Source organism: Macaca thibetana, chromosome 9 (genome assembly GCF_024542745.1).
Source record: "Macaca thibetana thibetana isolate TM-01 chromosome 9, ASM2454274v1, whole genome shotgun sequence".
In the NCBI taxonomy this organism is placed as follows: Eukaryota; Metazoa; Chordata; class Mammalia; order Primates; family Cercopithecidae; genus Macaca; species Macaca thibetana.
This window is the reverse complement of record NC_065586.1, coordinates 93,510,701-93,537,766: the sequence shown is the minus strand read 5'-3', so window position 1 is coordinate 93,537,766 and position 27,066 is coordinate 93,510,701. Positions and strand designations below refer to the sequence as shown.

At 43.5% G+C, this 27,066-nt stretch overlaps 1 protein-coding gene across 4 annotated transcripts in view; it reads left to right on the top strand.

Annotated features, from left to right (window-relative positions):
- MMS19 (MMS19 homolog, cytosolic iron-sulfur assembly component) overlaps positions 1 to 27,066 on the top strand; it is a 458,727-nt gene that overhangs the window by 418,729 nt on the left and 12,932 nt on the right. The window contains exons 2-9 of one of the 4 annotated variants that reach the window (XM_050802863.1): positions 51 to 179; positions 15,295 to 15,343; positions 18,651 to 18,751; positions 20,217 to 20,302; positions 20,677 to 20,751; positions 21,187 to 21,256; positions 21,641 to 21,769; positions 21,860 to 21,921. In XM_050802863.1, the coding sequence (XP_050658820.1) occupies positions 68 to 179; positions 15,295 to 15,343; positions 18,651 to 18,751; positions 20,217 to 20,302; positions 20,677 to 20,751; positions 21,187 to 21,256; positions 21,641 to 21,769; positions 21,860 to 21,921 (684 nt within the window). In that variant the 5' untranslated portion in view covers positions 51 to 67. Of the gene's footprint in view, positions 1 to 50; positions 180 to 15,294; positions 15,344 to 18,650; positions 18,752 to 20,214; positions 20,303 to 20,676; positions 20,752 to 21,186; positions 21,257 to 21,640; positions 21,770 to 21,859; positions 21,922 to 27,066 lie in introns of those variants that run through there. The other 3 variants (XM_050802865.1, XM_050802864.1, XM_050802866.1) reach the window with 3 other exon arrangements.

The window sequence follows — 27,066 nt, the reverse complement described above, 5'->3', positions numbered from 1 at the left end:
CGCATGCGCGGAGAGGCCCGTCTCTTGCCACCGCCCATATCCCCTCCCACGGTCTCTTGTTCGCGTCATGGCCGCCGCCGCGGCTCTGGAGGCGGCGGCGCCTACGGGCGCCCTATGGGGCCTTGTGCACGACTTCGTCATGGGTCAACAAGAGGGCCCCGCTGACCAGGTGGCTGCAGGTACGGCAGACGGCGCCGCGCGCCTTCCGCATGGGGGCCAACAGGAGGGAGCGGCCTCGGTACAGGCGCCGGGCGGGAAAGGAGGAGCGGGTGACTTTGAGAGATTGGTCTCAAGGCTGGTTAGTGAGCACCGCGAGCTTCAGAGCCGTAACAAGTTGGAGAGTTGCCTGTGTCTTCCTTAAAACCATTTACACTTTTCATCTCCCTATAGCCAATTATAGGGAATTATTACATTTTACAGATGAGGAAACTGAGGCTCAGCGAGGGCAAGAGGACTTGCGCAGGGCTGCAGACAAGGCAGGAGGGGGAGCTGGGACTCGGACCCAGGCGTTCACGTCCGAACCGGGTGCTCAAGCCACGAAGCCACGCTGTTTGTGGGAGGTTGACGTGTGGAGGTGCATCCTCGCAGCGTCCGCTCCCGTCGCGTGGCATCCTGGGAGTGGCGGATGGCCCCGCGCTCTGACTGGCTGGAATTAAGAGGAGGCGAGGAGTCGGGCCAGGAGGAGCTGGAGATGTTCTGGGTGTCCTCCTTAAGACTTTCTCTCCGTTTCTTGCCAAAGTTCTTGATTAGTTTGCTCCATGACGTTTTATGTGGCGTTTGTTTTTATCTTCTTCCCAGACCCCCACTTGCCTGCTTTTGACAAGTTCAGAGATCTCTTAGTTCAGACAGCTTATCTAAAATTAGAATAAAACAATTTCCAGGCTTCCGTGGAGTTCTGAGACTTTGCTCTTCTAGGAAAAAAAAATCTACTAAAAAGTTATTGAATGTTAGGAAGGCTTCAGATCTTGGGTTTAAGTAACAATATAAAATTGTCTAATGGGTAGTTTAAAAAATTTTGGAAATTTCGCATGCTTGGAGAGAAGTAAGGACACATTTCTCTTTCAAACTGAGCGTATTAACCTTTACAATGTGTAAGAAAAGAATAGTGAATCTGCTGGAAATAAAATACTTTGTTCGTTAGCAGTATTCCACTTTGATTCAGTCATGCCACTATTGTTGAACACATATTATTTCCCAAACATGATGCAAAGCCTAAGGAATATAAATACAAATTAGGTTAGATCTGTGCCCACCGGAAACTTATAGTATGCTGGGAGAGGCAACTATTCTATAAGAGGGATGTGCAGGGTAATTTGGAAGCATCAAGGAGCAAATACCTGGTGCTGCCACCAAACAACATCTTACAATTTTATGAAATGTAGTGTGTTATCAGTGTTTACAATTTACAAGTACAGTGTCTTAATAATGTCGTTTTCCCTCATGTTTTATTATGAAAATTTTCAAATATCCAGCCAAGTATAAAGAATTTTATAAGGAATACATCACTTAGGATCTATCCTACCATTAACATTTTAATATTACTTGCTTTATCATACAGCTATCCATCTATTTAAATTGCAGATACCTGTACACTTTCCTTTAAATACTTTGGCATGGATATCATTGACTAGAGTTTGTTGACGGTTTATTTTGGTGTAAAATGTATATTCAGTGAAATATATAAATCTTTAAGTGTACATTCACTGATTTTGACTAATGCATATACCTATACAATCCAACCCCCTACCAAGATACAGAACATTACTATATCAGTGTCATTTGTGATGAGTCTTTCACATTTATGCAATATGAAAACAATAATTACTGATTTTTTGGATTCAGAACATATTTTGAAAAAATATCTTGAATGTCTTATCTTGAATAAGGACTTCTAAATTCTTCTCTTTTTTTTTTTTTTTTTGAGACAAGGTCCCGCTCTGTCTGCCAGGCTGGAGTGCAGTGGTGAAATCATGGCTCACTGTAGCCTCGACCTATGCTCAAGCAATCCTCCTGCCTCAGCCTCCTGGAGTAGCTGGGACAACAGGGCTTGTGCCACTGCGCTCGGCTAATTTTTGTATTGTAGTGACAAGGTTTCACCATGTTGCATAGCTTGGTCTCTAACTCCAGGACTGAAGCCATCCTCCCATCTCAGCCTCCCGAAGTGCTGGAATCACAGGCATGAGCCCCTGGGACTGCTTAATTCTTACAAATGTTTTTGCAAAATTTATATTTTTGTTTCTTTCCGAAAAAAATGGTCTAAACTGTTTAGTTTGAATTCAACTCAGCTGATCTAAGACTGTAACACTAACCCTGTTGTAATTTAGCCCTCTTAAGAAAGTTGGTGCTGGGCACGGTGGCTCATGCCTGTAATGCCAACACTTTGAGAGGCCAAAGTAGGCAGATCGCTTGAGCCCAGGAGTTTGAGACCAGCCTGGCCAACATGGTGAAACCCCGTCTCTACCGAAAATGCAAAAATTAGCCAGGCGTGGTGGTGCATGCCTGTAATCCCAGCTACTCAGGAGGCTGAGGCTGGAGAATCGCTTGAGCCTGGGAGGTGGAGGCTGCAGTGAGCAGAAATCACGCCCCTGTACTCCAGCCTGGGCGACAGAGCAAGACTTCCGTCTCAAAAAAAGAAAAGAAAAGAAAGTTGATACAGAGGAACAGTAACAGATAAAAGTTGAAAAGGTTTGGTGGGGTTGGATTCTGCATAACTTTGGATTCCAGGCAGAGGGATTTGAATGACCTATTACATGTGCTAAGAGTTGTTGTAGATCAGGCCGGGCGCGGTGGCTCAGGCCTGTAATCCCAGCACTCTGGGAGGCCGAGGCGGGCGGATCACGAGGTCAGGAGATCAAGACCATCCTGGCTAACACGGTGAAACCCCGTCTCTACTAAAAAAAATACAAAAAACTAGCCGGGCGAGGTGGCGGGCGCCTGTAGTCCCAGCTATTCGGGAGGCTGAGGCAGGAGAATGGCGTAAACCCGGGAGGCGGAGCTTGCAGTGAGCTGAGATCCGGCCACTGCACTCCAGCCCGGGCGACAGAGCGAGACTCCGTCTCAAAAAAAAAAAAAAAAAAAAAAGTTGTTGTAGATCCTTAAGCAAGGGAGCCATAAAATGAAAACGAATTTGACAAGGATTAAGTTAATATTGTCAGTCTTAGATCACAGCCCTAGTTAGGGTTGTTGAAGGATAACAGAGTGTTGAAGCATTTATAGAAATAAGATGTGCTTTCTAATCCTTCAGCCTAAATCAAGCTTTGTTAGTGCTAAAGGGACCAACTAGCTTCCTGTTCAGTCACTCAGAGTAGCAGCCTACAAATTTAACTGCAGAAGGAACACCCTTTGATCACAAAAGCAGCTGCTGCTACCTTTGTTTTGTACCTGGGTTCCTGGTGAAAGTGTCAGCTGTAAAGAAGGTGCAGGTGATGGGAGGGAAATGACCTGGCAGCCTAAGGGTTAAAGGCCTCTTGGGCAAGCCTTCAAAGCCTGCCACTACCTGACCCCAGCCTTTTTTTCCTCACTGCTCCCTGGACATTTAATTCCAGGCAGCCACTTTTATTCATAGTTCCTGAATGCTTTCCTTCCCAATTCCCTCCACTAGCTCTGTGTAATCGAAGTTAGACCTGAGAGTCAAAGCCCAGCTTGAGTTCCCTACCCCTGCCCAAGTGTTTCCTGATTAACCCAGCCAGACAGCATCTCATACTTCAGAATCTTTGTAGTATGCACTTATTTCTCAACCACTCATGTATTTGGTGGACTAGTTTAGTAGCTGCTGCTGTATACATCTCCACATACTGCCCTCCCAGTTGTACCACCAGAATCTCCTCATCAGTAGGTACACAATAAAAACTACTTGAGTGAATGCAGTGAGAGATGTTGAAGGAAGAATCTGTGGAATTTGAGTTCTAACTAGTTATTATAGGGCTTAAAGGAGAGAGAGGACTCTAAAAAGACCCCAAGGTTTTGAACCAGAGGATGAGAAAAAGAAATACTTTGTCCAAAATTGGAGGTTGGGACAAGAGCTGATTTTTGGAGAATGTGATTTTTGAACATGTTGAATTTGCAAGTGATGGATATAATTTTTTTCCTTTTAGTTATTTGGATTTTCCTTCATTTCGGTCTTTATTGTATTGTGTTTTTCCATGCCTGTGATTCCCTAAGAAGACCACTATTTCTTATGTCAAAGTGTTAAAGAACAGTAAAATACAGTTTAGTGAAATATCTGAGGCCATTATCAGCAGAAAGGGCATTTTGAGAGCTTGATTGGAACCTAGTCCCAATTGGGATTTTTCTCTCTCCTGCTCCTTCTCATCCTCCCACACTACCCGCTTCCCCTCACTTCCCTTTGGCTGCTAGTCCAGATTCTCAAGAGGCTTCAAATCCATCAGACAGAGATCTGTTTGTGCATTCTGTGTCAGTGATCACATAAATACTCCTTTGACTTCCCAGTGCCCCCCCCCCCACAAACTGGTGCCTTGCTAAGGAAAGTGTGGGTAGTTAGGAGGTGCTAGTAGGTCCATTTATAGAGAACAAATCTTGAACATGTTGGAAAATCTTAGACCCTCCTATGAAGGGAAATGAACGTACACTGATTTTTTCCTTAATGCCAGCAAAAATACCCTTAGGAAAATTAACTCTCTGTTAGCTTTCTTCATCCCAGGAGTCCAAGTGCATAATTAATAGTATTTCCAGGTATTCTGGGTGTGTTTGTTTGTTCGTTTGTTTGAGACGGAGTTTCGCTCTTGTTGCCCAGGCTGGAGTGTAATGGTGCGATCTCCGCTAACCATAACCTCCGCCTCCCAGGTTCAAGTGATTCTCCTGCCTCAGTCTCCCAAGTAGCTGGGATCACAGGCATACGCCACCACGCCTGGCTAATTTTGTATTTTTAGTAGAGATGGGGTTTCTCCATGTTGGTCAGGCAGGTCTCAAAACTCCTGACCTCAGGTGATCTGCCTGCCTTGGCCTCCCAAAGTGCTAGGATTATAGGTGTGAGCCACCATGCCAAGCCTGGTTATTTTTAATTTTGGAGAATTTGCAACATTAAAAGAATTAATCACTTAAAGTTAGTGGCCCATGGTCCATAAACCCAGAAATTTTACTTCTTTCTCATGCTAACCCAATCTCTGTTTATATCACTATGGTAACACAGAACTTGTTACACTGTGATTGTTTGTTTATTTATTTTAGAAGCAGGGTCCACTCTTGCCCCAGCTGGAGTGCAGTGCGACCTTGAAGAACTTCTGGGCTCAAGTGATCCTCTGGCCTCAGCTTCCACAGTAGCGGAGACTACAGGCCCATGCCACCACACCTGGCTGATTTTTTTTGTAGAGAACACGGCCTTGTTTTGTTGCCCAAGGTGGTCTCCAACTCCTGACCTCAAGCGATCCTCCAGCCTCGGCCCACTGTGATTGTTTTAAATGTCTTTCTGGGCTAGGCATGCTGGTTCATGCCTGTAATCCCAGCATTTTGGGAGGCAGAGGTGGGAGGATTGCTTGGGCCCAAGAATTTGAGACTAGTCTGTACAGTATAGTGAGACCTTGTCTCTACAAAAATCTTTAAAAATCAGCATGGTGGTGTGCCTGCAGTCACAGCCACTTGGGAGGCTGAGGTGGGAGGATCACTTGAACCCTGGAGGCAGAAGTTGCATTGAGCCAAAGATGGCACCACTGTACTCCAGCCTGGGTGACAGAGCGAGACTGTCTCAAAAATGAATGAATGAATGAATGAATGAATGGTTTGTCGTTCTGCTCCAACAGACTGTGAACTTCGCCAAAACTCGCTGCCCATATTTCTATCTTAAGCCCTAACATGGTACCCTATTTACAATATTCAGTAAATGTTGACTGAAAACAAACATGGCTTTTTTTTTTTTTGAAGACGGAGTCTTGCTCTGTTGCCCAGGCTGGAGTGCAGTGGCGTGATCTCGGCTCACTGCAACCTTCACCTCCCAGATTCAAATGACTCTCCTGCCTCATCCTGCCTCAGCCTCCCAAGCAGCTAGGATTACAGGCCCATGCCACCATGGCCAGCTAATTTTTCTTTTTTTTTTTTTTTTTAGTAGAGACAGGGTTTCATCATGTTGGCCAGGCTGGTCTCCAAACTCTTAACCTCAAGTAATCCACCTGCCTTGGCCTCTCAAAGTGCAGGGATTACAAGTGTGAGCCACTGCACCTGGCCACCATTTTCCTTACTCTTCTTTACTATCTTGCAATAGCTTTATTATCTCATTTTTCTCTAATTTTTTTCTACTTTTATACTCACTTTTTTTTTTTTTGAGGCAGAGTTTAGCTCTGTAACCCAGGCTGGAGTGCAATGGCGTGATCTCAGCTCATTGCAACCTATGCCTCCCAAGTTCAAGTGATTCTCCTGCCTCAACCTTCAGAGTAGCTGGGATTACAGGCATGCACCACCATGCCTGGCTAGTTTTTGTATTAGTAGAGACAGGGTTTCGCCACATTGGCCAGGCTGGTCTTGAACCTGACCTGAGGTGATCCGCCCACCTCGGCCTCCCAAAGTGCTAGGATTACAGGCGTGAGCCATCATACCCGGCCTTATACTCACTTTTATGTTTGTGCTGCATTGATTCAAGAATTTTGTGAAAGATATGAAGACTAAAAGGCTTTGCCAGGAGAGTTCACCCACATACTGGGATTCAAGGAATCACATGCAAATGGCTATTTGTAATTATAAAGCAGCCATTTTCATATTAATGTATGCAGAATTCCGAAGAAGCATTTTTCTCCTTTTTCTTTTTTTTTTTTTTGAGACGGAGTCTCACTCTGTTGTCCAGGCTGGAGTGCAGTGGTGTGATTTTGGCTCACTGCAACCCCTGCCTCTCAGGTTCAAGCAATTCTTCTGCCTCAGTCTCCTGAGTAGCTAGGACTGCAGGCTGAAGCCACTACGCCCAGCTAATTTTTGTATTTTTAATAGAGACGGGGTTTCACCATATTGGCCAGACTGGTCTCGAACTCCTGACCTGGTGATATGCCCGCCTCAGCCTCCCAAAGTGCTGGGATTACAGGCGTGAGTCACTGTGCCTGGCCAGCATTTTTCAATTATAAAACTTGAGGCAACCTATGAAAGTAGAAACTAACTTATATAGGGCATAATGGAACTTTCTCTGATGATGGAAATGTTCTGTATCTTGATTGGGACCTTGGTTATTTGGGTGTATACTTTTATTAAAACTTATAAACGGCTGGAAGCGGTGGCTCACGTCTGTAATCCCAGCACTCTGGGAGGTCGAGGCGGGCGGATCACAAGGTCAGGAGATCGAGACCATTCTGGCTAATACGGTGAAACCCCGTCTCTACTAAAAAATACAAAAAATTAGCCGGGCGTGGTGGCGGACGCCTGTAGTCCCGGCTACTCGGGAGGCTAAGGCAGGAGAATGGCGTGAACCCGGGAGGCAGAGCTTGCAGTGAGCTGAGATGGCGCCACTGCACTTCAGCCTGGGCGACAGTGCAAGACATTGTCTCAAAACACAAAAAACATATAAAACTGTACACTTAATATCTGTGCAATTCAGTGTGTGTAAATTTTACCTCATTTTTTTTTTTTTTTCTTGAGACAGAGTCTCGCTGTGTCACCCAGGCTGGAGTGCAGTGGTGCGATCTCAGCTCACCGCAAGCTCCGCCTCCCGGGTTTACACCATTCTCCTGCCTCAGCCTCGCGAGTAGCTGGGACCACAGGCGCCCGCCACCACGCCCAACTAATGTTTTCGTATTTTTAGTAGATATGGGGTTTCACCGTGTTAGCCAGGATGGTCTCGATCTCCTGACCTCATGATCTGCCCACCTCGGCCTCCCAGAGTGCTGGGATTATAGGCGTGAGCCACCGCACCCGGCCTTTACCTCAATTTTTTAAAAAAATGAAAAAATAAAAGGTACTGAATGGGCCTTATTTGGCACTTCTTGTCTTAGAGCTTTGGATCCAAAGATAGACTCTGGTCTGGCATCCATGGAGGGTTTTGATGGTATGCTGAAGAAAAATGATTCAGTTCATTGATATCCTTTGCTATTAACAGTTGTTAGTCCCCTATGGCTTCGTCTGTACAATTGCTAACTCCTTCTGTGCCCATTTTTGAAATTAGTTTTTAGATGGGTTGTTTCAGCAGAGTTTTCTGTACTGTATACAGCCGGGGGGTTCCAAGAAAGTACCCTTTTCTACCTTCCCAAATGTTGCAATGCCCTTTTATGATTCCTAACCCAGAAATAGGTGTTTCAGTTTATGTAAGCGTTGCCATTAAGGATTGGGTGTAGAACCCAACTTGGTTTGTTTGGCCTTTTAGTCTGGCTGCTACCCCTTCCCCCACCCTTACAGTCTGCTCATTTTTTCCCTTGGCTCTTTCTCAGTAGCTGGGGCAGCAGCTGGGCCTTCCACATCCTGGCACGAGTGGGCTAAGAGTGCCTGATGTCTAAATTGGTGCCAGTCACGAGCTATAAGTCCTAACTAGAGCTCTCATTTTCCTCAATCTTACTGGACGACTTCTTACTGTAGTGCTAGAGTAAGTCTCACAGCTCTTACTGTGGTCTCACAGCTCATAACTGTTGCTGTGAGACCACAGACTTTAGGAGAACTGGAAGTTTAGGATTTCTTAAAAGTTCTCTTTCACTTTTTCCAGCGTTGGCACAAACTGACTAGTTAAGGTTCTGCATTTAGAGGTAGGTGGATTAGGAACCCAGAACAGGCTCTGGAAGTAATTCTCTGGTTGTCACACTTTATTTAGCTATAAGTGTTCAATGTGAACCAAAGCCTTATGAAGATTGTTAGCCTTTTACCCTGTTTCTCCCTTGAAAATATATTCTAAGATGCTTCTATTCAATCTATGAGTTACTATTGTGCTGCTAAAATTGCATTTAAAGGCCAGGTGCAGTGGCTCACATCTGTAATCCCAGCACTTTGAGAGGTCAAGGCGGGTGGATTGCTTGAGCCCAGGAATTTGAGACCAGCCTGGGCGACATGGCAAAACCCTGTCTCTACAAAAAAAATACAAAAATTAGGCGGGCACGGTGGTGTGGTGCATGCCTGTAGTCCCAGCTACTCGGGAGGCTGAGGCGGGAGGATCACTTGAGCCCAGGAGGTCAAGGCTGCAGTGAGCCATGATTGTACTACTGTACAGAGCTAGACCCTGCCTCAAAAAAAAAAAAAAAAAAAAAAAAAAAAATCTAAATGATACAGGTAGATACTCCTCCCTCCAGCAGGTAGAGTTTAATCTTCCCCTCCCCATTGAATATGAGCTGGACTTAATGAATACCTTACAAATAAAAGAGTACCAGAAAGAGAAAAATAGTAACTGTATAGTGCAGAGACTTGGCAGACGTACCTTAACCAAGTGATCAACATTAACATTGCCAGTGATGGCGAAGCCATGTTACTGTCTTATATCCCTGATATGATATGATATGATATGATGAGAAGGGTACTTCACCTCTGTGATATTCTTCTTTAAAACCCATAACCCCAGTCTAAACATGAGGGAAACACCAAACAAACGCAAATTGGGGACTCTTCTATAAAGTACTTCTTTAAAACCATCAAGGTTATGAAAAACAAGGAAAGACTAAGAAACTTTCGCAAACCAGGAGAGACTAAGAATTCAAGATGACTAATGCAATTTGGTATTCTTAATTGGATCCTGGAACAGAAATTCGGCATTAGTGGAGTAACTAGTGAAATCTGAATAAAGCCTAGAGTTTGGTTAATAGTGTGTATCAGTGCTAACCTAATCTCTTAGTTTTGACATTTGTACATAGTTTCACAAATGTGTGCCATGTAAGATGTTAACATTAAGAGAAACCGAGTGACGGCTATACAGGAATTCCATACTGTCATTGAAACTTTGCTGTAAATGTAAAATTATTCAAAAATGAAACATTTCTTTTAAAACAATAGTCTACCTCTCAACCCTTAACTATGCATTTTCCCTCCCTGAAGGCAACAAATGTTATTAGTTCCTTTTATATGCAGAGATGTAAATGAATGCAAATAAAAATATCCCCCGTTTAAAAACAATGCTACGCACATATTATATACACTATACACACTGTTCTGCTTTTAGATCTTGACTCATATTATCAGTATATATATAGCTTCAGTCTTTCTTCATTTGTCTTTTTAAAAGTAGCAACAGGCCAGGTGCGTTGGCTCACGCCTGTAATCTCAGCACTTTGGGAGGCCAAGGCAGGCGGATCACTTGAGCTCAGGAGTTCGAGACCAGCCATAGGCAACATGGCGAAACCCCATCTCGACTAAAAATACAATCCAGCCTGGGTGACAGAGCAAGATGCTGTCTCAAAAAATAAAAATAAAAGAGATTAAAAAATAAACAAAAGTAGCTACAAGAGAATTCCATTGTATGGATGTACTATAATTCATTTAACTGGTTTCTTATTGATGGGCATGTGTTGTTTGCAGTCATTTACTATTACGAATAATGCTGTATTGAATAACGTTGTATGTGCATTATTTTGCACTTTTACAGTACAGTTAGCCCTCTGTATGTGGGTGTTCTGCATCCTTGATTTAACCAACTGCAGATCAAAAGTATTTGGGAGAAAAAATTGCAACTGTACTGAACATGTATAGACTTTTTTCTTGTCATTATTCCCTAAACAATACAGCGTAACAACTATTTGCATAGCACTTAGATTGTATTGAGTAATCTAGAGATGATTTAAAGTACACAGGAGAGTGTGCATAGTTTGTATGCAAATACTCTACCATTTTATGTAAGGGTCTTGAGCATCCACAGATTTTAGTATTCTCAGGAGGTCCTGGAACCAATTTCCCATGTATATGCCAAAAGATGACTAGATAGCTAGAGGATAAATTTCTAGCTTTCCTGGGTTAAAGCCTATATGCACCTGGAATTCTAAAGGTGTTATATTATACTGCCCTCAATATAGGGTTGCACCAATTTATAATCCTACCTACAATGTTTAAGAATGTCTATTTCTGGCCGGGCGCGGTGGCTCAAGCCTGTAATCCCAGCACTTTGGGAGGCCGAGACGGGCAGATCACGAGGTCAGGAGATCGAGACCATCCTGGCTAACACGGTGAAACCCCGTCTCTACTAAAAAATACAAAAAACTAGCCGGGCGCGGTGGCGGGCGCCTGTAGTCCCAACTACTCGGGAGGCTGAGGCAGGAGAATGGCGTGAACCCGGGAGGCGGAGCTTGCAGTGAGCTGAGATCCGGCCACTGCACTCCAGCCTGGGCGGCAGAGCGAGACTCCGTCTCAAAAAAAAAAAAAAAAAAAAAAAAAAAAAAAAAGAATGTCTATTTCTGAATACCATGACCAAACATAATATATTGCTAAGTTTTTTTGTCTTTGCCGTCTGTTAGATTTTCTTAAAAGGTTTCTGTGTAGTTTAATTTACACCTTTTATTGTGAATATTGTTGAGCACCTTTTCATACATACTTATAGTTCCTTTTATGTGGAATGGCTATTCATTTTTTTGTTTTTGCCCATTTTATTTTTTTAATTTTATCTATTTATTTATTTTTAAGACAGATTTTCACTCGGTCACCCAGGCTAGAGTGCAATGGCACGATCTCGGCTCACTGTAACCTCTGCCTCCCGGGATCAAGTGATCCTTGCCTCTCAGCCTCCCGAGTAGCTGGAATTTACAGGCATGCGCCACCACACCCCACTAATTTTTGTGTATTTAGTAGAGATGGGGTTTCGCCATGTTGGTTAGGCTGGTCACAAACTCCTGGCCTCAAGCAGTCCACCCGCCTTGGCCTCCCAAAGTGTTGGAATTACAGGCACGAGCCATTGTGCCCTGCCTGTTTTTGCCCATTTTAAATTGTTGGCCTTTTCTGCATTGATTTGTAGGAACTCTTTATATATTGGTAAACTGGCCTTTTGTTATAAGACTTGCAATTTTTTTTTTCCCAGTTTGTCCTATGATAATTATTTTTGCCTTGTAGAAAATCTGACTTTTTAAAACCAATCTTTTGTGGCTTCTGAATTTTATCTTGTTCTTAGAAATTTTCTCATATTTAAAAAAGGTATTTTGGTGAAAGATTTAAAACCAATGTTTGTTTTTGTTTGTTTTCCAAATGTTTACCCAGTCATTCTAACACTGTTTATCGAATAGTCTTTATTTTTCCCATTAACTGAAATAGGATTTTAAAAATCATATTCTCATATGTATTTGTGTCTCTGGACTTTCCATTCTATTTTTGTACCATTGATTTCTTTGAATATGAATTGAAACTACACTGGTTGTTTTTGTTTTTTACTTTTATTGTGGAAAAGTACAAGTATATTCAAAAGTGTATACTTTTTATTTTTCTTTTTTGTAGTTAAATGTATACACTTTTAAAATGTGACCCTATAATAATCTCTTAATATCTGGAAGGGCTACCTTCTCCCTGCTTTTCCAATACTCTTTTTCACAACTTGCTTGTCTAATTATATATGTATATATATATATACACACATGTATATGTGTATGTGTGTGTGTGTGTATATATATAGAGAGAGAGAGAGCACTTTAATTTCAGGATAAGCTTATCTAGTTTCCAAAAGTATTCTATTAGTGTTTTTTTGGTGATTATCTTAAAATTATAGATTGATTTGGGAGATTTGTTATCTTGAGTCTTTCAAAGATATGAGATGCCTTTCTATAAAGTTTCCTTTTCAGATCCTCGTTAGTGCTTGTTTAAAAAAACCCTTTAACCAATTTCTCCCCATTTTCTTCTGTACTTTGCAGCCACCATTCTACTCTCTGCTTTTGTGAATTAAACTTTTTTTAGATTCTGCATATAAGTGAGATCATAGGATACTGTATTTGTCTTTCTCTGTCTGGCTTATTTCACTTAGCAAGATGTTCATCCATGTTCATTTGTATTGTCCCAAGTGGCAGAATTTTGGCCTGACACGGTGGCTCATGCCTGTAATCCCAGCACTTTCGGAGGTTCAGGTGGGCGGATCACCTGAGGTCACAAGTTCGAGACCAGCCTGGCCAACATGGCGAAACCCCATCTCTACTAAAAACTACAAAAATTAGCCGGGCATGGTGGCATGTGCCTGTAATCCTGGCTACTTGGGAGGCTGAGACAGGAGAATTGCTTGAAACCGGGAAGTGGAGGTTGCAGTGAGCTGAGATCACACCACTGCACTCTAGTCTGGGTGACAGAGACTGTCTCAAAAAAAAAAAAAAAAAAAAAAAAAGTGGCAAGATTTCTTTCTTTCTTATAGCTGAATAGTGTTCTGTTGTATATGTGTACACACATGTCATGTTTTCTTTATTGATTTATCTGTTGACACTTAGGTTGTTACCAGATCTTGGCTAATGTGAATAATGCTGCAGTTAATATGGGAGTACAGACATCTCTACAGATACTGATTTCATTTCCTTTGGATATGTACCTAGTAGTGGGATTGTTGGATCATACAGTAGTTCTGTTTTTAATTTTTTTAAGGAACTTCCATGCTGTTTCTCATAATGGCTGTACTAATTTACATTTCCACCAATAGTGTACAAAGGTTCCCTTTTGTCTCAGTCTTTACCAGCACCTGTTACCTCTTGTCTTTTTGATAATAGCCATCCTAGCAGATGTGAAGTGATATCTCACTAGTGCTTTAAAGTTTTCATCATCCGGGTGCAGTGGCTCATGCCTGTAATCCCAGCACTTGGGAGGCAGAGGCAGGTGGATCACCTGAGGTCAGGAGTTCAAGAGCAGCCTGGCCAACATGGTAAAGCCCTATCTCTACTAAAAATACAAAAATTAGGGCCAGGCACAGTGGCTCATGCCTGTAATCCCAGCACTTCGGGAGGCTGAGACAGGCGGATCATGAGGTCAGGAGTTCGAGACCAGCCTGGCCAACATGACACAACCCCATCTCTACTAAAAAATACAAAAATTGGGGCCAGGCATGGTGGCTTATGCCTGTAATCCCAGCACTTTGGGAGGCTGAGGCGGGTGGATCACAAGGTCAGGAGATTGAGACCATCCTGGTTAACACGGTGAAACCCCGTCTCTACTAAAAATACAAAAAATTAGCCCGGTGCAGTGGCAGGCTCCTGTAATCCCAGGTACTCGAGAGGCTGAGGCAGGAGAATCACTTGAACCTGGGCCACAGAGGTTGCAGTGAACCGAGATCGCGCCACTGCACTCCAGCCTGGGGGACAGAGTGAGATTCCATCTCAAAATTTGGTGGCGCATGCCTGCAAATCCTAGCTACTTGGGAGGCTGAGGCACGAGAATTGCTTGAACCCAGAAGTTGGAGGTTGCAATGAACCGAGATCGCACCATTGCACTCTAGCCTGGGTGACAAAAGCAAACTCCATCTCAAAAATAAATAAAAGTTTTCATCATTCAGATTTTCACATTTTTTTGTTAAGTTTATATCTAAGTCGGGCGCAGTGGCTCACATCTGTAATCCCAGCACTTTGGGAGACTGAGATGGGAGGATCATTTGAGCCCACAAGTTCAAGACCAGCAACATGGCGAAACCCATCTCTACAAAGAAATACAAAATACTTAGCCAGGGGTAGTGGCACGTGCCTTTGGTCCCAGCTACTGGGGAGGCTGCAGTGGGAGGATCACCTGAGCCTCAGAGACTGTGATTACACCACCACACTCCAGGGTTCAAGTGATTCTCCTGCCTCAGCCTTCTGAGTAGCTGGGACCACAGGCACATGCCACCAGGCCAGGCTAATTTCTTGTATTTTTAACAGAGACAGGGTTTCATCATGTTAGCCAGGATGGTTTCGATCTCCTGACCTCATGATCCGCCCGCCTCACCTCCCAAAGTGCTGGGATTACAGACATGAGCCACCGCGCCTGGCCAAAAAAAAAAGTTTTTATGCAGTGTATTTTACTATGATTTTTAAAAATGAGGATAAAAGTTTATATCCAGGTATTTTTTTCCTTTTTCTTTTTTCACTATTATAAACCAGGTCTTTTTCCTTGTATCATTTTACAGGCTATTGTGTATATGTATATATATGAAGATTTTAAATTTCGTAATATTTTGTATCTAACTAATTTAACAAATTATTTTGTTTGTAATTTTTTAAATTTATCTTGGATTTTCAAGATACACGCTCATGTCATTCACAAATGATACGTTTATTTTCTTTTCATTTTTTATACAAAGCTGCATATTTGAAGTGTTACAGTAATGCTGCTTCTTATCTTGGAGGGTTCTTGGCAAGAATAGTGGACCCCCAGGTACAAAGCCTAGGGCAGGCAGGAAACATTATAATTAGTGTTACTCAACACTTTGGTAGGGTTTTTTTTTTTTTAAATTTTTCATATTTATTTTATTTCCTGCAGATGTGAAATCTGGCAACTATACAGTGTTACAAGTTGTGGAAGCCCTTGGGTAAGAGCCTCTGCTATAGAATGTTCTTCTCCAGTCCTGACTGTGTATTCTGAAGAGTTACTTTTGCTCATCATTGCTTTCCTGGAGCCTGAATTTGTCCTGTAGCCCAGCAGCCCCCTTCCATATTAGTACCTCAGTCTAAGACTATGTGTTTGAATTGTTTCTCCTGAAAAGTTTCATGCCATCTGGCTGAGGCTTCTTTAGTATTTGGGAGCACATAGCCTGTAGGCCACATCAACTCCTGGCACAGCCCACAGCTTTGGGGTGAGGTACGTGGTTGAAGGCCATCAGCTGTTGTTGATTCCTTTGTGCATCTTTAGACCCACCTACCCCCATGGGATGCTAGCCTGCCTAGACCTGACTCAGAACAAGCTGTGGGCCCTGCCTGGGGAGTTCCCAGGAGGCTGACCCTGCTGCAGATCCCCACTAGGAGAAAAGGCTTTGGGAAACAGCTGATAAAGCAGTGTTATAGCTTGGGATTCTAAGCACTTAGAGGAAGTATGTGCTTGTAGTATGTAGTGTAGTATAGAACATTTAAATTGACAAGTCTTACTAGTAAGAGTTGTTAATTGTGACAGCATGTCTTCTAAAACAGAAAACTGGAAAATTGGGGGAAATTAAAAAACGAAGTCACTGTTACACATTTCTCCCATGTAACAGACTATTTGGCCTTTCTACTCACATTGTGGTGGCTTTGGTCCATTAAAAAAAAAAAAATACAGCATTGGCTGGGTGTGGTGGCTCATACCTGTAATCCCAGCACTTTGAGAGGCCAAAGAAGGTGGATTGCCTGAGCTCTAGAGTTCAAGACCAACCTGGGCAACATGGTGAAACCCTGTGTCTACCAAAAATACAAAAAAATTAGCTAGGCGTGGTGGCATGCACCTATGGTCCCAGCTACCCGGAAGGCTGAGGTGGGAGGGTCACTGGAGTCTGGGAGGTGGAGGTTGTGGTAAACAGGTCACGCCACTGCATTCCAACCCAGGTGACAGAGTGAGACCCCCACCAAAAAATATATATAGGCCGGGCGCGGCGGCTCATGCGTGTAATCCCAGCACTTTCGGAGGACGAGGTGGGCAGATCACGAGGTCGAGAGATCAAGACCATCCTGGCTAACACAGTGAAACCCCTTCTCTACTAAAAATACAAAAAATTAGCTGGGCATGGTGGCGGGCGCCTGTAGTCCCAGCTACTCGGGAGGCTGAGGCAGGAGAATGGTGTGAATCCGGGAGGTGGAGCTTGCAGTGAGCCGAGATCGCGCCACTGCACTCCAGCCTGGGTGACAGAGCGAGACTCTGTCTCAAAAAAAAAAGAAAAATATATATATATATACACATACATATATACATACAGCCTTATTGATGTATAATTCACATATCATAAAGTTCACCATTTTAAAATGTGCACTTCTGTGGCTTTTAAAAGTGTATTTAGGCCGGGCGCGGTGGCTCAAGCCTGTAATCCCAGCACTTTGGGAGGCCGAGACGGGCGGATCACGAGGTCAGGAGATCGAGACCATCCTGGCTGACACGGTGAAACCCCGTCTCTACTTTAAAAAATACAAAAAACTAGCCGGGCGAGGTGGCGGCGCCTGTAGTCCCAGCTACTCGGGAGGCTGAGGCAGGAGAATGGCGTGAACCCGGGAGGCGGAGCTTGCAGTGAGCTGAGATCCGGCCACTGCACTCCAGCCTGGGCGGCAGAGCGAGACTCCGTCTCAAAAAAAAAAAAAAAAAAAAAAAAGTGTATTTACAGATTTGTGCAATTCTCAGCACAGTTGGTTTGAGGACATTTTCATTACTCCAGAAAGAAACCCATGCCCATTAGCAGTCATTTCCCCTTCACTCTTCTAACCAACCCCCAGCAGTCACTAATCTACTTTCTGTCTTCTATGGATTTGCCTACTCTGGAAATTTCATATAAATGGAATCACACATGTGACTTTTGTTGCTGGCCACTTTCACTTAGCATGTTTTCAAGGTTCATCCATGTTGCAGCACATATCAGTTCTGCATTTCTTTTCTTGCTGAATAATATTCCTGGTGTATGGCTATGCATCTTATTTAATCATTTATCAGTGGATGGACATGTGGATTGTTTCCACTTTTTTGCTATTCGTAATAATGCTGCTATGAGCATTTGTGTGCCTTGTTCCATTTTTAAATGCTCCAAATGCATAGTTTTCTTTGAGATGGTCTCACTCTGTTAATCAGGCTAGAGTGCAGTGGAGCGATCATGGCCCACTGCAGCCTAAACCTCCTGGGCCCAAGTCATCCACCCATCTCAGCCTCCCAAGTAGCTGGGACTACAGGCTTGTGCCACCATGCCCAGCTAAGTTTTTGTATTTTTTGTAGAGAGAGGGTCCCACTGTGTTGCCCATGCTGGTTGCGACTGCCGGGCTCAAGTGATCCTCTCATCTGTCTCCCAAAATTCTGGGATTACAGGTGTGAGCCACCACACCCAACCTGAATGCACAGTTTTCTACTTCCTGAGTAGAAACCTTTCTACAGGTTTTTATCCTGGGGATCCTGTTAAGAGTGACCTTATTTTTGTCCCCTTACTCTTAGTTAATATATACTCTTACCCTTGAGGTTCAATACAACAGTCATGGCCAGAACTCTTCCACTTTCTGCTTGTTCCTGCTTAGATTATTTCTAGTATGTTTCAGTATAATCTCCATAGAGCAATATTGAGCATAAGTTACTTCGTTGTTGCTTCAGTCCAGCTTCTCCTGTATCAGTAATCCTACCTAGTTAGAGCTATATTCTGGCCATCTTACTTTGTAGCCTTCCAGTTATAAAGTTTTGGTTTTTCATGTTTTCTTTTATCCTAGGAACTTGGTGGTGATTCTGAGCATTGTTTTTTTCCTTAGCATTAATTTACAAAAATACACATATTCTCCTTGTTTTGGTGGAAGCTGCAGCTGCCAATTATCTCTCAAATCCTGTGGGTAGCTGCTAAGCTGTAGTTCAGAGGAATGTCACAATCATACCACTGGGGATAAAGAATAAGCACAGTGCTCGTTAGGTGCCAAGCTGGGGGTGCCTGGAGGCAGAAACCTCTGTTGGCTCTTGGTGTCATGTGTGCCTCTAAATGATGCCACATCAGTCTGAGGATCGCTCTTAAGCCTTCTGTCCTTACTGGTATCTGTAATGCCGTTACCTCAGGAACACCTTTCTGGGCTGTTTTTACTCTTAACAGGGCTTGGCTCTGCTTCCATGCCCAGGGGGTGAGTGTGGCGAATGTAAAATATTTCTTCAAACATTTGAACTGGGTAATTGCAGGCCCTCTCTATCCTGTTTTCCCCCAGGTCCTCTCTAGAGAATCCAGAACCCCGAACTCGGGCTCGAGGAATCCAACTTTTGTCACAGGTGCTACTCCACTGTCACACCTTGCTCCTGGAGAAGGAAGGTACTGGTGTCACTAGTAGGAATGTCTTCCTGGATTGCTGAGCCCAGGTCTCCCGTGTCTATTCAAGCCAACTTTACTGGCAGGGAGGGAGGGCTTAAAGTATCTATGAACTACTAATGCAAGGCCTTCATTTCTCACTGGTATATGTCGCAGAGATGATTAGAATTGAGACAAAAGACACATAGATTTCAATACAAAACGTTAGCCAGGCATGGTGGCGGGCGCCTGCAGCTACTTGGGAGGCTGAGGCAGAAATCGCTTGAACACAGGACGTGGAAGTTGCAGTGAGCGGAGATCACACCACTGAACTCCAGCCTGGATGGCAGAGCGGGACTCTGTCTCAAAAAAAAGAAAGACACATGGATTTCAAATGTAGCCTTAGACTGTTTTTTCAGTGTATTTTCCCACTCTGTAAAATGAACAGAGCAGTATTTCATAGGTAAAGAGGAAAAGTAATGAAATATCAGCATGCTTTGAGGTCCTGAGAGGGAGGAAGGCCAACATCTTACTTATCTTGTATAGCAGGGGTAGGCAAACTATAGGAAGCAGGAAGGCCACGGGAATTGCCATATGTGGGTGGACCCAGTTTCTAATGGCTTTCATTTGCATATCAAAGGTCGCAGCTTGACACTAAGAGCCAGGGCTTTACAAGAAACTTTTCTGGAGATGCTTTTAAAAACAAAAACTTCCCAAGGACCCGTTTTTCCTCTCTGTCTGCCTAAAATAATTTCTTAATAACTCCTACAACATTCCGCCCTGTAGAGATGCCACACTAACTGCCGTTGGGGGTTGGGGCGATGACTCCTTCTGGCTACTTCCTACTGGAAAGGGGTGTCAAATGGGGAACAGCAGCAAGGGCTCCTCCTGGAGTCGATCTGAGAGTCCTCAGAAGAATGGCGTGTGGATGTGTGGTTCAGTTTACAGTACCATTTGGAGTTTGATTGCTTCAGTCTGATGAATCAATTTCCTTTTCCAGCCAACATACCAAAATGATACGGCTCTAGTGAGTGGAGGAACATCAGGGTTCTTGGTCCTCATGCTGGTTTAGATAAAACGACACCGATACACGTGAAGTGGTTTTAAGTAGCAGAGAGTTTAATAGGCAAGAAGGAAGGGAGAAGGAAGAAGCTCCCCTGTATAGAGGCAGAGGGAGGGAGGGCTCCAAAGCCAAGAGAGGGAATTCCTTTTGTTTGTTTTTTAGAGACAGAGTCTCACTGTGTTGCTCAGGCTGGCCTTAAACACCTGGGCTTAAATGATCCTCCCACCTCAGCCTCCTTAGAGGCAAGCACCACATGCGCAACCTACAGCCTGTTTAGGTGTATAGCATAGGACATGTCTCTTGGTAAAAGAGAAAATTTGTAGTGGAACCCAAACAGAAACAGCTGTTACAGACTTGGGAAAGGAGCAAAGCTATTGCGCCGTTCTCATGCCTATGTCCATTAATGACTGAATCTGGTTTGTACAGTGGTACACCTGATACTGTTCTATGAGAACCGGCTGAAGGACCATCATCTTGTGATCCCATCTGTCCTGCAGGGTTTGAAGGCGCTTGTGAGTTCTCCTTCATTTCATTACGTAACTTTGTTCAAGGGAGCCCTTGTCTAGTTCTCTCCTTGCGCTTTGGGTATGATGGTTCACATGCTGAGGAGCAGGTGCCCAAATGTGGGACTAAATTAGTGTTACCAGCTCTACTTCCCTTTTCCCTCTAGCGAGTAAAAGTGTACTTTGGGGGACTGGAAACCAGAGCCCACTGGAAAGAGCTGCATAGAACTCATCAGCTTGAGAAAGATTCTCACTATTAGTACTTCTTCCTCAACCAGGATGCTGTGATTCTTACAGTAGCTAATTAGGCCTGTTTTAGGGTTGTGTTTTGGAGTCCATGCTGCAGTTCCCTCAGTGTTCACATACCTTCTCCTTTCCCCCAGAGCCTGTGTGTGGCCCTGCCCCCAGGGCTGGCTGTTTCTGTGCTTAAAGCCATCTTCCAGGAAGTACATGTACAGGTGAGGGATAACAGTCATGTTGGTATTTTCCTCTGTCTCCACCCCTTAACAACTGGGATTCAATAAAAAAAATTATTGCCTTCTAAATTCTGAATTCTTTGGGATCTTATGAATGTTTACATGCTCTTCTTCAGCATGTTTATATGCTCTTCTTTGCTACTGGACAAGGAGAGGGGTGCATGCCATTAGATCTGACCCGTATCCTCTTATACCTACAGAAAGTAAGGCATCCATCCATCAGGCAGGTTTGGATTATTGGCACCACTGCTGTGCTGCTGAGTCAATAGCGTACCCTTTCTCTGTAGTTTCTCTTAGATTGATCTTATGCTGGTATAAAGAGCACTGTTCACTTAGAGATTATGAAGCAGGAACTAGCTGTGTCAGCTGAGGTATTCTTTGAGCACTTTCTTCACTTCTTTCTCCCCCACCCCCAAGTCCCTGCCACAGGTGGACCGACACACAGTCTACAATATCATCACCAATTTTATGCGAACCCGGGAAGAAGGTAAGAGGCAGAGCCTTCTGGGAAATGTCAAAAGCAAGCACATCCTACTTTTTCCCCTATTAGTAGGACTTATTTTACCTGGGGTTATATAGAAGAGCTGGTATCCTGAGAGAGAATGATAAAGGGAAAGGGGGGATCCGCTCCCTCCCCAGTGAAGTAAAGGAAGGGTAGAGGTTGTTTGAGCCGGTGTTTTAAATTCTTACCTCCACAGCAATGTGTATATTGTTGCACATCTCTTCCCTGAGTACTTTCTTGGAATGGAAAAAGGGTCAGCCCTGAAAGGAAAAGGGAAGCAGTGATAGCAGAGGGAGAACACAGGCCAGGAGAAAGCCCACACTTTCTGTGCTGTGGGACAATATAGTAACCTTATTCTCTCCTTCCCAGAGCTAAAGAGCCTAGGAGCTGACTTCACCTTTGGCTTCATCCAGGTGATGGATGGGGAAAAGGATCCCCGTAATCTTCTGGTAGCCTTCCGCATCGTCCATGACCTCATCTCCAGGGACTATAGCCTGGGTACATCGTGGTAGCCATGATTAGCTGGTTGGAGCTTTATCAGATGAATGAAGCTGATAAGCCAACCTCATTCTTTCTCTGTTGCCACAGGACCCTTTGTGGAGGAGTTGTTTGAAGTGACATCCTGTTATTTCCCTATCGATTTTACCCCTGTAAGTAGCACCTTCGTTGATTGATCATGTATTTGTTGAGTATCTGCTATGTGCCAAGCCCTGTTCTGGGCACTGAGGGTACAGGTTACCAAAATAGACATCCCTGCCCTCATTATTTTATATTTTAATAAACTGGGAAGTGGAAAAGCGTTTGACATATGAGGAATGATTCAAAGCAGCGTGTATTTGGGCGAATTCTTAAGCTCCTTAACACTGTATTTAGTGCTGAAGGCTACAGGATTGCAAAACACTGTCCCTGCCCTTGAAGGCTGAAACATTTAAGTAACAGTAGATTAGGTAGGAAAATGAGTAGTGCTATAGCTGTTCAGAGAAGACAGGAGTTCAGTGTGAGCTAGAGTAGGCAGGAACTGACTTCGCAATTAAGATAGGACTTCAACTGGTTTGTGGGAGATGCATAAGATATGATTCTGGAGTTGGATAGGGCATCTCAGGCTATAGAAACAAAGTGACAAAACAAAGAAGGCACAGTTGGGCACAGTGTACACAAGGTATTTGCTCTGACCCTCTTGGGCCTTCCTCCTACTCTGCAGTTGAGTTCACTTCTACTGCCAAATACTCAGAGTTTCATCACCATGTGGGTGTGTGTGCTGCAAGCATTAGTGGTTTGAAAGAAATAAAAGGCATTCTGTTGCAGCATGCCAAACAGCATATTGACTCTCACTGCCTTTATAGTGACACCACCATCTTTGCTGTAGGGAATTTCTTACCAGCTTATTTCAGTTGACATTATGTTACTGGGGACCACCTCTCTCCTGAAATGAATCTTTTCATCTCTTTCATAATCAGAATTCTTATTCTAACTCTATACTCTTGAAATCTTGAAAGATCCTGGTTCAGCCACCACATTCTTCTATTTTCACTTCGGTTTGTGTGGTTTTTTGTTTTTGTTTGGTTTGGTTTTTGCTTTTTTGAGACAGAGTCTTGCTCTGTTGCCCAGGCTGGAGTGCAGTGATGCGATCTCAACTCACTGCAACCTCTGCCTCCCGGGTTCAAGCAGTTTTCTGCCTCGGCCTCCCAAGTAGCTGGGGTTATAGGTGCCCGCCACCACAGCCGGCTAATTTTTTTTTGTATTTTTAGTAGAAATGGGGTTTCACCATCTTGACCAGGCTGGTCTTGAACCCCTGACTTCGTGATCCACCTGCGTCAGCCTCCCAAAGTGCTGGGATTACAGGTGTGGGCCACCATGCCCAGCCTTTACTTTGTTTTATTTTGTGTTTTGTGTTGGTTTTGAAAATATAATTCATTCACATGATCCAAAGTCCAAAAGGGTGAGAAATCTCCCTACCATCTTTTTTTCTTCATAATCAACCAAGTTATCAGTTATGTTTGTATCTTTACAGAGTTTTTTCATCTATATATAAGCAAATGCCTTAACACCACCCCCCTAAAATCATAGTGTGTGCACATGCGGGCATGTACACACACACACACTTCTATACTTTGCTTTTTTCACTGAACAGTATGTCTTGGAGAGTGTTCCATGTCAGTATATAAGTTAGTTATTTCATTCTTTATGGCTCCATAATATTCCTTTGACCAGAAATAACGAATTTATTTCACTAGTCCTCTGTGGATTGTTGCTAATCTTTTGCTGTTATGAGCAATGCTACAACTTTCATACATATGGGTATAATGATAGAATAAATTCCTAAAAGAAATTGCTAGGTCAAAGAATATATGCATTTATAATTTGGGGGAGAGGAACAGTATTTCATCCAATTTTTTGAAAGGTTATACAATGAGCATGATTCAACATTTAAAGGGTAGATAATTAAACTCCTTTCATACCCCTTTACTGCCACTGTCCATTTTCCCATTGGAAACAATCACTGTTCACAGCTGTTTATTTTCACAGAGATAATCTAGGCAAAATAAACTTACAGATAATATTAGGAAAGTTTCTCTCATTCAAGCAGTTTTTGTATGTTGTTCTGCACTGCAGTCTGTCAGAAGCAGAAAGCTCTTATCAAGATATTAATTAAAACAGAGGCACCTGGCTTTAGTGTAACTATTTGAGTTACAGATATTCTTTGTCTTACAAATCAGGGTTTTTATTGTTGTTGGTTCTGTTTTGTTTCGTTTTTGAGACAGGGTCTCACTCTGTTGCCCAAGCCGGAGTGCAGTAGCACAATCCTTGCTCACTGCAACCCCTGCCTCCTGGGTTTAGGTCATTCTTGTGCCTCAACCACCTGAATAGCTGGGATTACAGTACGTGCCACCATGCCCGACTAATTTTTTTTTTATATATTTTTAGTAGAGATGGGGTTTTGCCATGTTGTCCAGGTTGGTCTCGAACTCCTCACCTCAACTGATCTACCTGCCTCAGCCTCCCAGAGTGCCGGAATTATATGCGTGAGCCACCACGCCGAGCCACAACTCAGTATCGATCGTGTGCCATCATAGTGGATCTGATCAGTTTAGGGTTCAGTTTCTTCACTATGCTTATATGCTCACTCTAAGAAGAGGCTGGCAAACTTTTTCTTTCTTTTTTCTTTTTCTTTTTCTTTTTTTTTTTTTGAGGCAGGCTGGAGTGTAGTGGCACCATCACGGCTCACTGCAGCCTCCACCTCCCTGGACTCTGGTACTCTGGTGATCCTCCCACCCCTGCCTCCTGAGTAGCTGGAACTATAGGCACACGACACTACTCCTGACTAATTGTCGTATTTTTCTATAGAGACAGGATTTTGCCTTGTTGCCCAGGCTGGTCTTGAATTCCTGGGCTTCCACCTGCCTTGACTTCCCAAAGTGTTGGGATTACAGGCATAAGCCACCATGCCTGGCCAACGTTTTCTATAAAAGGCCAGACAGTAGCTTTGTGGGTCATATAGTCTCCTCAACTCTGCTGTTACTGCACAAAAACAGCCTTAGAGACAAGAACAGCTACAGTAGCTATATCCCAATAAAACTTTTATTATCAACACTAAACTTTGAATTTCATATAATTTTCACTTGTCACAAGATATTCTTTTGGTTTGTTTCAAACATTAAAATGTTAAAACCATTCTTAGCCAAACAATGTCAACAGGTTGATTTTTACTCCTAATGCAGAGTAGATATTGGATCTTCCTTCACCGTCATCCTAGATTCCCTTATCATTTTTCTTGGATCAGATCTCCTATTTCCTGAGTTCACATATTCCTCATTTTGTGGTTTACCCCCTCAGTTTGGTGGTGTACTTCCTTTAGTATTTTCCTGTGAGAATGTAGGAAGAAGTGAGGATTTTTTAGATTTGTAAGCCTAAAATGTCTTCAATCTTTTCTCTCATTTTTGACATTATGGGTATGTAATTCAGGAATAGAAATTCTAGGCCAGGTGCAGTGGCTCACACCTGTAATCCAAGCACTTTAGGAGGCTGAGGTGGGAGGATCGCTTGAGGTCAGGAGTTCGAGACCAGCCTGACCAACATGGTGAAATCCCGTCTCTACTAGAAACACAAAAATTAGCCAGGCGCGGTGGCAGGCGCCTGTAATCCCAGATACTTGGGAGGCTGAGGCAGGAGAATTGCTTGAACCTGGGAGGTGGAGGTTACAGTGAGCTGAGATTGCACCATTGCACTCCAGCCTGGGCAACAAGAGTAAAACTCCATCTCAAAAAAAAAAAAAAAAAAAAATTCTAGCTGGATGCAGTTGCACATGTCTGTAGTCCCAGCTACTTGTGAAGCTGAGGCAGAACAATCACTTGAGGCCAGGAGTTTGAAGCTATAGTGCACTATGATTGCACCTGAGAAAGAGGCCAGGTACAGTAACTGACGCTTGTAATCCCAGTACTTTAGGAGGCTGAGGCAGGTGGATTGCTTGAGTTCAGGAGTTCACGACAAGCCTGGGCACCATGGCAAAACCCTATCTATAAGAAATACAAAAATGAACGGCGTGGTGGTTGAGCCTGTAGCCCCTGCTACTTGGGAGGCGGAACTGGGAGGATGGCTTGGGCTGGGGAGGCAGAGGTTACATTGAGCCAAGATCATGCCTCTGTACTCCAGCCTGGAAGACAGAGCCAGACTCAGTAACCAAAAAAAAAGAAATTATTTTCTCCTAAGATTTTGAAGGCATTGTTACATTTAAATCTAGTTATTGGCTGGGTGTGGTGGCTCACGCTTATAATCTCAACACTTTGGAAGGCCAAGGCAGGCGGATCACCTGAGGTCAGGAGTTCAAGACCAGCTGCTGGCTAACATGGTGAAACCCCATTTCTAATAAAAATACAAAAAAATTAGCCGGGCGTGGTGGCATGTGGCTGTTAATCCCAGCTACTCAGGAGGCTAAGGCAGGAGAATCGCTTGAATCCTGGAGGCAGAGGTTGCAGTGAGCCAAGATCGTGCCATTGCACTCCAGCTTGGGTAACAAGAGCAAAACTGCATCTCAAATAAATAAATAAGTCTAGTTATCTACTTTTCATTTGCTGTGGAGAAGTCTGAATTTCTTCTGTTTCATAAACTTCGTATTTACCATTTTTTTCTTCCTCTCTAGAAACTGATAAGTTTGGTTCTCCCCAATATATTGAAACTTCACAGTGATGTGCCTTGGTATTGGTCTATTTCATGCACTGTGTTGGGCACTTAGTAGGCCCTGTCAGTAGTAACTCATGTCCATTAGTCCTGTAAATTTCTCTTGAATTCTTTAATTGATGATTTCTTCCCCTCTCTTTTCTCTGTTCCTTCATTTTGGAACTCTCATTAATCTTTTGTTGGACCTCTGATTTTCTGACCTTTTGTTTTCTATTTTGTACCTCTGTCTTTTTGTTACTTTGTAAGATAATTCCACAGTTTTATCTTTTCTATCAAAGTACAGTCATGAAAACAAAAACCAGGCCAGGCTCGGTGGCTTACGCCTGTAATCCCATCACTTTGGGAGGCTGAGGCGGGTGGATCATTTGAGGTCAGGAGTTCCACACCAGCCTGGCCAACATGATGAAACCCTGTATCTACAAAAAATACAAAAATTAGCCGGGTGTGTTGGCGCACCTGTAACCCCAGCTACTTGGGAGGCTGAGACATGAGAATCACTTGAACCTAGGAGGTGGAGGTTGCAGTGAGCCAAGATTGAGCCACTGCAGTCCAGCATGGGTGACGGAGTAAGACTCCATCTCAAAAAAAAAAAAAAAAAAAAAAGTAAATCCCTTCTTTTA